The sequence below is a fragment of the Poecilia mexicana genome, unplaced genomic scaffold (assembly GCF_051168715.1).
Source record: "Poecilia mexicana isolate PSO_F unplaced genomic scaffold, ASM5116871v1 scaffold_15, whole genome shotgun sequence".
Classification (NCBI taxonomy): domain Eukaryota; kingdom Metazoa; phylum Chordata; class Actinopteri; order Cyprinodontiformes; family Poeciliidae; genus Poecilia; species Poecilia mexicana.
This window is the reverse complement of record NW_028263384.1, coordinates 29,073,292-29,084,566: the sequence shown is the minus strand read 5'-3', so window position 1 is coordinate 29,084,566 and position 11,275 is coordinate 29,073,292. Positions and strand designations below refer to the sequence as shown.

The 11,275-nt window shown below is 38.4% G+C and overlaps 1 protein-coding gene across 1 annotated transcript in view; it reads left to right on the top strand.

Moving 5' to 3' along the window:
- The first annotated feature begins 1,179 nt into the window (after nucleotides 1-1,179).
- Nucleotides 1,180-11,275, top strand: part of dntt (deoxynucleotidyltransferase, terminal) — a 104,145-nt gene continuing 94,049 nt past the window's right edge. Inside the window, exons 1-2 of the mRNA XM_088013206.1 lie at nucleotides 1,180-1,457; nucleotides 9,057-9,231. Of these exons, the coding sequence (XP_087869332.1) occupies nucleotides 1,180-1,457; nucleotides 9,057-9,231 (453 nt within the window). The remainder of the gene's footprint in view (nucleotides 1,458-9,056; nucleotides 9,232-11,275) is intronic.

Here is an 11,275-nt window from a genome sequence, read left to right as displayed (position 1 = left end):
CCTAGGTTATCTCTTTGCTCTTCACCCAGCCCACAGGTTTGGTGTTTAGATCAGGGGTGTCCAAAATGTGGCCCGGGGGCCATTTGTGGCCCTTTGACTGAGTTTTTGTGGCCCCCCAACAGCAGTCTGAGAATGATAGAGATTTGGCCCATCCAAATTGTCTTTACTTTTAAATCATGGTGAAATTACGACCAACATCATGCTATAATAATGGAAAAAGTTAGGTATAGCTGAAATATTTGTGTTTTCATAAGCAAGTTTGTTTAATAACCACATTCACCCAGAGATTTTTACTGTCCAAAATCAGCTTTTATTTAATTTTCTGAATTTGGCTAAATATGCAGGTGGAAAGCATTTTCACTTGGATAAACTTGACTTGGTTACTTGTAACAAATTAAGTTTTGCATTTCTGAATTTATTCACATGGCACTAGTGACTCAGGGAAGAAGTGGAAATTTACAGAATATCTGTAACTATCATGACATGTTGACAATTTGAACAAATATGTAAAAAATATAGAGCTCTGGAAAAAATGAAGAGCCTACTGCACTGAACCCCATTGAAAACCTGGTTATTCCACCGTATATTGGATCTGAACTCTTCCTGAGGTAAAACATCAGTATTGTTGTTTCCAAATGAATATGAACTTGTTTTCTTTGCATTATTTGTGCTCTTTTTCGTTACTCTGACCTTTTCTCGTTTTCTGCTAATAAATACTACATTTTTGCTTGGAATTTCGGAGACATGTTGTCAGTAGTTCATAGAGTAAGAGAACAATGTTCATTTTACTCAAATATATACCTATAAAAAGTAAAATGAGAGAAACTGATCATTTTAAATGGTCTCTTTATGTTTTACAGAGCTGTTTATTTTAAGAAAAGTTACATACTGAACCTTTAAGTTTGACAAATGACCAAAAACACTTAGTTTTTCATGGCATTGTTCCCCACCAAACAGCTTTTACTGGATATGAACGACTTCATACCAGCAGAGTGTTTTTATGTTTTCTTCCCCTCTGGTATGAATAATCAGTCAATCTTGGCAGGTGGTTTTTTGGTAAACACCAAATCCTCAACACCTGTTGCCAGAAGCTTTTTCAGCCTGGCTCTGAGCAGCTTTGTTTCAACTGAAACGTCGTCCCAGAGAGCAGTGAGACATAAATAACCAACTGTGCCACGGATGGGCGTTATTCCCCGACAGAAGCTGCACACAACAACCAGACAACTGCAGGAATTCCCAGAGGTGCAGCTCATCTCCAAAGACATGTTTCACGCTCCCGCCGCACCCCGTCCGAGGAAGAGGTCGAAACCAGGAGAGGACAGTGTCTCCAGGCGTGAAGAAGCGACGTTCCAGGATGTTAGAATATTCCTGGTAGAGCGGAAAATGGGCCGCAGCCGGAGAAGCTTTCTGACCCAGCTGGCCAGGTCAAAGGGCTTTGTTGTGGAAGACATTCTCAGGTTGGAAAAAAAAAAGATTTTATTGTTCATGTTGGGCCCTAAAAGCTTTTTCTTAGAGTGATGCTTTTCTAAAAAGGTTCTGATGGATTTCCATGGCATTTCCTAACCTTGAAGAAATAATTTAAAGGCCTCCTTCAGTCGGTCCAGCAGGCAGGCTTATGGAGATGCTAAATTAGGGCTTATCTTTTGTCACAAGCTTCTGCTTTTGTGTCGTTTTTATCTAATTAGCCAGTCACAGCGCCACTGATGCCTCATGAAGATCTAATTATGAAGGATTATGGAATCATGGTGCATTATGATATTCTCACTGTATGATAACCTTGAGCAAAACTACGGCATTATCACAGAAATTACAAAAACCCCTCATAATTCTCTACAGATATTTATATTTTTCTAATATAAACCTCCAAGAGGATTAGAAAAAAAAAGACTTTTCTCAGAATTTTGACTTTTTTTCTTTAAATTTTGACTTTAATCTCAAAATTTACTGTTTTCTTCAGAATTGTTATTTATTTTTATTCAAACTTTTTACCTAAAATTCAGACTTTTTTTGGGTCATAATTTGGACATTTTCTAAAAATTCAGACTTTTTTTTCTCAGAATTTAAATTTTTTTATTCAAACTTTCTCAGAATTTTGGCTTTTTTTTTTTTCTAAAAATTGACTATTTTCACACTATTTAGATTTTTTTTCTCGGAATTTTGACTTTTTAAAATAAAAGTTATGAGTTTGTTTTTCTCAAACTTTTCCTGTCAAGTAAAGTCAAAATTTTGAGTAAAAACTTTGACTACTAAGACTCTTTTTTTTCTCCGATGGCCCTAATTGTCTTCCGTATAAACCTCAGTGAGTATTTAAATGCTGAATTTAGTAATTATGAGAAATGCTTGAAGCAGTGAATATTTGAGAAAAACTCAAAAGCAAAAGAAATGCCACTCTAGTGTATTAACATAAGCACTTTTACTATCCCGATAAAGTGCATTTCTTTACAGACATGAAATCTTAAACTGACCCACGATTATTGGATTTTGACAGATTAAAAAATAAAAATGTAACAGCATGTTTACAAATATTTACAGAAAGCCATGTGAGCTGGTGCAGCTTTTTTTAGCCTTATATTAGTCGCCATATCACAACAGGAGCTCGCTGACTTCCTGCTTTCTGCAGAGGGAAGAAAAGAAGCAGAAAGGTAGACAGACACGAGTCTGAGAGAAATACCAAAAATAGAGACGAAAATCTGCATGTCTGTCTAAAAACAGAAGAACTGGGAGGGGAAAGAAAGGCCTTTATTCAGAGTAAAAACCTTAATATTCATAATAAAGAGCTTCCTGAGTTTAAACTTTGTAATGCAGAGAACTGCAATCACATTAAACACATTTTACATTAAGTCTGAGTTATTAAAGGAAACAATCCAATTTTCCTTCCTTTCTACAAATCAATAACAGATGTGATTATCTTTTTTTCTTCATTACTTTGGGATGAAATGTGCATTATCCCCATTACATTTGGAGCTTTGCTCTTTTTCAACCACAGAAAAACTCTGAAACTTTGCATGTAAAGAACTTTAAAGCAAAAGTTGCATCTGGTTTGAAAGTGCAGCTGGTTAAAACTTTGATATATTTTCATAGAGCCGTAACACTTTGCTCAAAAAGAAAGTAGAAATTGACTCGACCATCTGCAGATTGCTGGCAGTAAGAAAACAGCACAACAGAGGTAACAAAGCGCAAAAAAAAAACTTTTTTAATGACTTTGGTAACACATTTTTATGCCAAGTCACACTTAAGAACAAAAGCTTTGTGTGCCTGCTCCTTGGAGCGATGAATCCTCCATTGTGTGGTAATTATGGGAGCAGCATGCCCCGTTTGTTTCTTCCGTCTCTGAATGAAAGTGTCTTCAAATCACAGACTGTGAGCGCAGCAGAAGTCCTCTGCTTGAAATCAGCCGCGTTTCAGAGTCGCTTTCCTTTGAGGCTGGTTGATACTCTGGATGCAGCCACCTCGCTTTTTTAAAATATCGACAGTTTTGTAAAGCCGACACTTCAGGTTTTAGCTTTCGCAGCTTCGCTTTCATTTAAGAGGGAGGGGATAAAAATGAATGAAAATGGGCTCAGTTAAAGCGTCCAGACATTTATACAGTGCTACATTAAAAGTGCATGTGTGAGTAAGAGATTGTTTGAACACGTTTCTTAGCGTTCCTGCCAGCCTGGCCGTGGCAGCATTCCCAGAAACACAGCTTGAGCGTTCCTACGGTTACACTTGGCTTGACACACTCGTCTGAAACCAACGACAGGAAGTGGAGCCCGCCTGCCTCAAACTGACATTAATCCTGCAAGCTCACCAAACTGATATCAGCTGCAGTTTGATAGCAGCACCTCCCATGTCTGGTCCTGTGCGCGTTGCAGGCAGACAGCCTGGAGCATATGGCCTGACACGCTCGCAGACTCCAGCAGCAGACACACACGTCTCCCCGCTGGTCTGGCTTTCAGGTCCGATGCACATGAACGTCCGTCCAAATATCGACATGTTTTTCCTGGTTGACTGATAGGCTGCTTCAGAAATGGGAGTAACCCAAATGTTCACACATGCTGTTTTGGTGTCATGTGCCAGCAGTCGTACTAAACTAAAACAATAAGAAGAATTCACATTTTGCTACTAATTTGAGATAATCTGTGTATTTATATTCTATGTATTGTCTTTATTATTATTATTATTGTTGTTTTTCAAAATGAAAAAGTTTTTTTTTTTTTTCACATTTTCTGGACTAAAAATACTTTTTGTGTCAGCCAACATAAAAGATATGGCACCACCACACACGGATGGTGAGGCTGAATCTGTGAAGCCTGTTGCTCTACGGATGTAGACAGATTTCTTTCTTTCTAGGATTAAAAAAACCTTTTTACCTGGAACATACAGTATTTATAACCCTTCTATGTTGGTCTCAGGTCCAGTAGGTCGACTTCCTGACTGACACATTAAGACTCTCTGTATTTATCCTAACAAATTTTATTTATTCAAGTTGGTGGTTAACATCAGTCCAGCAGCTTCTGCCCCTATACATTAAATAAAATACAATAAATAACCCTAAGCAAACTACAGAGCGATAGCTTCAGTTAGCACCAGTTAAACAGCTAGAATGGACATTAATAACAGCTAAAAATGTTTACAAAACATAGCAAAATTACTGAAGAAACTGTGTTTTATTAAATTTGTCTAAAATATATGTTAAAATATAATACTGGTCAAGAAAACACAGTAACATGTACCACAGTTGCAGACCAACAGAAAAAAGGGGGAGGAGCTGTCAGTTACCGGTTGCTATGGTAACCACCAACTGTCAGAGCAGCAGGACAAAACTTAAAACAGCTTGTTTACCAAACAAAATAAATTCAAGGGAAAATTTTTTGACGAATTTCACATCTATAATACTGTATTGTAAAAATAAAACCCTGTTATGTCAAATGGATGTATGTTTACTTGCTGTAAAACAGAAATAATGCCGTTAACAGAAGGAGAAAACAGATTTCTTCCAACATAAAGATTATCTGGAAATGGATTTTGCTCCAGGATTATGGAATAATAATTTAAATATTGAATTTATATAAAAGCAACCTTTTGAGCTTTACCTCATGTCACAATGTCATTCCCTTATCAAAAATATACCTGGAAAGTTTGAGAAATGTGTGTGTGAGAAATTATTTAGTCACCATGGCAACCATTCAGCTGTTCAAAATGCCTGGTTGGACCTAGCCCCGCCTTCAAGACGCAGCTCCTCCTCTGAACTTCAGTTTCCAAGCTTCTGAGCTTCCGACTCAGCTCCTACAGACTAGCCAGCCACAATTAGCAAACTTCTCTGAGTAACACTGGTTAAAACATGGTTAAAGGGTTAACAGAGGAGCCATGTTGTTTTGACTTCCTGAAGGCAGAGTTTTTAAACAGAGATCCAATGTCAAGGTTTTACATTTCTTTGAAGTAATTTTTGATAAATGAAACATTTATAAGAGCTGAATGTAACAGTCACTTGATTCTGCCATAAATGACGTCTTAATGAGGTGTTTGTGCTATTTGATTTAGGCACTTTCTTTCAAATATTAAAAAATGCTCTATAAAAAAATCCATAACGAGCCAGTTTTTTTGTGAATTTTTAGTTACATTCTACAGAAAAATTTATGAATTTGCGAATACTGAACCGTGAACATATTAAGTTCCTCTGTATCTCTTGGATTCGCTCATGGCAATGAATAAAACTATTATCTACAAGCATAACCACAATTAAGAGAGAAAACTTATTTAAATTAATGATATTGTGCCTGGGCTGCACAGTGGCACAGTTGGTAGAGCTGTTGCCTTGCAGCAAGAAGGTTCTGGGTTCGATTCCCAGCCCCGGTCTTTCTGCATGGAGTTTGTATGTTCTCCCTGTGCATGCATGGATACTCCAGTTTCCTCCCGCAGTCCAAAAACATGAGGTTAATTGGTCTCTCCAAATTGCCCCTACATTATTCAAAATCCTACTCGTTTAAATAGTTGGAACATGCAAACCAGATTGTACACTGAAATAAGTCTTGAGACAAATCTAATGTAAGGAGACCTAGATTAGTCACTTCATTAGGAAATAAATTGCAGCTTCTACTGCTCTTAAATGGAGCCGTTAGCCAGACTCTCACCAGCTACTTCCTACTGTTTCTCTTTTATGATTCAATTCCTTTGGCGAGGCATCAAAGCAAGTGTAATGGAGAAAATTAAGTAATAATCCCATGTTGATTTATTAGTATTAACATTTACGGTACTTACAGTGAGTCTCATAAGATGAAGGGGATTATGTACAATAGAAAATAGGTGAAATTAGTCCGGGATGTAGTCTTTTTTTTTTTAGCCAACTATTGATTTTAGCTGTTAAGTTGTCAACATAATGCGTGACATACAGGGACACGGTGCTTTGCCACTATTTGTCAACACTACGGCAACTAGATATCAAGGCAAGGAAAAAGTTTTAAGAAGGAAAAATAACAAGGGAGGTATGCTTGCTCTACTTTGACAACCTGAAAATGTAGGTGTGATGAGGAATTCGGTGTGTTTCGGTTCCGCTCAGTTACAAAATAAAAAATAAAAATGGTGACCTACACACCAACTCTGACAGATTATCAGTAAAGCAGGTGCGGAGCGCCCTGAGAGAACCCACGCATGCACACGGAGAACATGCAATCAGTAATACTTTTATAACAAATTTATATCAGTAATGATTTCCAGCCGTTCAAATAGAAAGAAAGATAAACGTTATTTTCATGTTTATTCCGTGTTTTACTGAAAAAAGAGGAAAAAAGTGGATCAACAATCAACAAAGAAAGTTATTGCTTTGAAGCATCATGGGGCTTTAAAGAGATATAGCTTAATATTATCTACATATGATTAATAATAAATGTCTTTGAGCACATTGTGCGAAAGAGGAAGGAAATATCATAGAACTATAAAGGGCCCAAAGCAGGAACTTGTGGTACACTTGAGGCAAAAGAAATGGAAGAAGACCTAAACTGCAGAAAAGGATTATTGAGTCTAATATGAAGACAAACCTCCACCTTATCAAAACTCAGCAAAATATTTTAGAGACTCTTAAAAGAGCTTTAAAACTAGCCATGCTGAAGATAATCAAGAAATGTTGAACTAATCAAAAACAATTTCCAAAATCTGACCAATAAACAAACATTTTGAGATTTTAATAAATTCGACTACTTCAGGAAAAATAGTTGATTGTTGATCAGAAAGAGGATTAGCTTTGGTAAAATCAAGGCGCAGCCTAAAGTCTCTCCAATTACTCCGGGGGGTCAGAAGAGAGGAGGAGGAGGCTCATGCTTGGGGTAATTATGCATGACTGAACGCCTTGATTGGGTGCGGCACTTGAAACAGATCAGAATCAGGAAGCAGGAAAAAAAAGTCTCGTGAGATGAAGAGGGCAGCGGTTCAATAACTTCAAAACCAAAGTATGAAGGGATTCACTGAGCTGATTCTTATTTACCCAGAGTGGATCTCCCAAACAACGCACACAAAGACCTGAACTGCATTTAAAAAGTATTCTTTCACTCTGCTGAGACCATGATGGAGATACACTTGGTGTTAAAATGAGGAAAATATGCTATAACTAACAATATGTGATCAATGTTCCATTTGCAGATTGACTTATAGCGACTTATTCATCATGTATGAAATTATTGACGTATTTCTTACTGAAAAGTTACTTGTAAATTAGATTTGTCTTATTTCAAGTGTATTAATATTTTTACACTAGAAACCAGACCAAAAAGTACTTGGTAAGATTTAGTGTTTTTGCAGTGTACCTTAAGGAAGTCATGGGCCAAATCTGATCCAAAGTTTTTAACTCCTTCAGATGAAATGTTTTTATTCTTTTGTAATTTAATAAGTTTTCCTCCAGTCAGAGGGTAGACCCATTTAAATCAAAACTAACAACAGCTATGTCATTCTGGTAAACAAGATAATCATGTGTTTTTGTCCGATGTGCACACGGGGTTCTGGTGGTGCTTATGCAGAGGATCATGTTGAAATTAATGCTTTCATTTAGCATGTTGTTCCCAGTGATACTGATACCGACCATCCGGATAATGATGACGTCGATATCAAAAGAGGCGCCGTCTGGGGTGGTGTGTTTGGTTCTGTGGGAGCGAGCTAAGTAAGAGTGATGATAGATCATTGAACCCAACTGGGTTATACTGGGACCAACCCAGTCAACTCAGTGTGTGTGAGAGAAGCTGTGTCCTTTGTTTTTATTGCTGGGTCAAGAATATCAAATTAATGGGATTTTTTTGAAAAACAAAAAAGAAACATAAACACCTGGTAAAATAAACTAGTTTTGAGTTATAATTAAGAACATTTCAGAAACTTTTTGTCTTCATTTTGACTTTAATAGCTTAAACTTGAGTGTTTTTTGTAATATTTGTTTATATTGAGGCTAATTTTCTAGTCTGGCTCAAATTTGTGTTGAGGTCAAAACACATCATATTATTTTCCACATCAGCTAAAATTAAAGGGGAGGTTTTATTCAAAATCAACTTATATCATGTTTTAAAGTCTGTCCCTTGTCAAAAACACACCTGGAGTGTCGTTTCCCCACTCAGCTCCTCCAGTCTAGCGGCAGCAGCAATTAGCAAACATCTGCTGAGCTTAGCATACAAACGACTTCTGAGTCCAGCTACATTAATAATGGTTACAAACAGTATCATGGAGAAGTATTGTGAGGCAGAGTGTTGGAAAGACGAGGTGATTCTTAAAGGGACACAGGTCTAAACTTCCAGTCGTCAGATTACAAAGTCAAACTTATTTTAAGTTATTCTTGACGTTTACAGCATTTTTATCACAACTGACTTGACTGTGCTATAAAATGTCATTATGTGCCTGGAAAATAATACAGCCACTCTGGAGGATTGGACTTGGCCATCCCTTACCTATGGACTTTTAACAGTTTGGGTTTTTTGTTGATCTCCAACCAGTTGTTATGATGTTATAACTTTAAAGGATTTTATGCAGAATGTTTTTAGCATCTGAAATGACATGTAGAGAACCTGAAGAAGCTCTGACTGAATTTGTTCCTCTCTTCACAGCGATGCGGTCACCCATGTGGTGTCGGAGGACAGCCAGTCGTCTTCTCTCTGGGCGTGGCTTAAAAGTCACTCGTTGTCGGATCTTTCCACAGTAAACGTGCTTGACATCAGCTGGTTCACCGACAGCATGAGAGAGCGAAGACCTGTTCCCGTGGAAACCAAACACCTCATTCAGGTTAGTCTAGGCCAGAGGTTCCCAAACTGTGGGGCGCGCCCCCTAGGGGGGGCGCCGTGTCATTGCAGGGGGGGCGCGGGAAGCCGTCTGGATGAAAAAACAAAACAAAACATGAACACTGTATGCGCTGGGTTTTTACCTTATAATGGCCAACTCTCTGTTATTCCTATGTCAATTTGATACAGTAGAGGCTTCCACACTTCCCATATCTGTGACCTCTGTCACTTTTATCAGCAGTTAAAACTGTTTAATCCGTTGTTAACATGTTGTAACCTGTTTTTCCGAGCCGCCTTTAAACGCAACATGAGCGCTACGACGCTCGCGCTGGGTTTCCACCTGTGAAGGAGACCTGCTGCTGCTGGGCGGAGCTACGTAGGTTTGTGTTAGAATCACGGCAGCAAACCAGCAAAACGCAAAGAACTTTTCACAGTTTTTCCCTCCAAACTAACCGACTGAGTTGAGTAAAGATGTTGGATGCAGGTAATGTTAGCTAAAGGATGACTAGCTAATATCAATACAGAACCTTAAGCTTAACAAGTACCTTGTAGGCTACCGATGTTGGTGTCTATTTTCAGCTACGTACATTCATTTTGTCCCCAAAAAAGTCGATTTCCTCCCCCCCCCGTCACACGCGTCGTTTCAACCATACAGCCATTTGTAATCCATAGGGGGGGGTGCAGAAAATGTTTGGAAACCACTGGGGGGGCGCAGAAGAAAAAGTTTGGGAACCACTGGTCTAGGCCAATCATGCACAACTAAACAAATGATTACAGGTTACAAATTAACTAAATTTTTTAAAGTTAGAGCTCCATTGTCTTGTTCAGTTATTGTAAATAAGAATTTGTTCTTAAAGTGTAACTATCTCCCTTGTGAAAGCATAACCTCACCCCCTGAAAAATGTCAGCAAAGTGGGCGGAGCAAACAGACACTGAGGGATGTGGTCACGTCTGGGGACGCGATACAAAAGAATCACTGTTGCTTACTTATAAACTTTGTCGCTTTATTTAGCGACTTTCCGGAAACCTCTCATGACTTTTCACACTCACTATTCAAACTCCTGACTCGCCGTGTCTGAGGTAAGGCTGGGCAATAAATCATTAACAATCTGCATCAGGATAAATGCATCATATGTCTGATAAAATGTTAAATAATTTCACTGATCTAGAACTAGATCTAGAACCCTGATCTAGAACTGCACAGCATTCTGGGAGATGTAGGCAGAGGAACGGCTTTAGCCTCTCAACCGTAACAGCTAGCTAAACTCTTTGGTTACTTAGCAACTCACTCGCTCTTTGGTTACTTAGCAACTCATTCACACTGGTTACCTAGCAACTCACTTGCTCTTTGGTTACTTAGCAACTCACTCACTCTGGTTACCTAGCAACTCACTCACTCTTTGGTTACTTAGCAACTCACTCACTCTGGTTACCTAGCAACTCACTCACTCATTGGTTACTTAGCAACTCACTCGCTCTGGTTACCTAGCAACTCACTCACTCTTTGGTTACTTAGCAACTCACTCACTCTTTGGTTACTTAGCAACTCACTCACTCTGGTTACCTAGCAACTCACTCACTCTTTGGATACTTAGCAACAAGCTGTTGAGTAACTTGTGCATTAGCAGTTTAAAGTTTCAGCAGCATGCCTCATAACTGCTCAAAAATAGAAAAATAATGGCGTGGAGAAAAGAGAAAATGAGTCCAACAGCTTGAGAAGAAACTGCAAATGAAACAGGAAAGGTCACGTCACCAGTTTTTCCAAACATCTTCACCTTGGTCGTGTTTGTGTGCTAAAAAGTGTATCCCTGAACTCTTTTGCAAGTCCGGCATGTAGCGAATAGATTTTTTCAGCTATCTAACCTCAGGTTGAACTTGTAACGTTCAATATTGTGGAAGATTATCAGCTTTGCTGAACGTATTCCTCCTGTCTTTGAAGGAACTTTCTTACAAGGCCAAACAGAATCTGTCATAATCTTTTCACAGCGCTGATGATCTGTTACTACTTTACACCACATAGATCTCTTAATCAGAAGACTTCTGGTTTC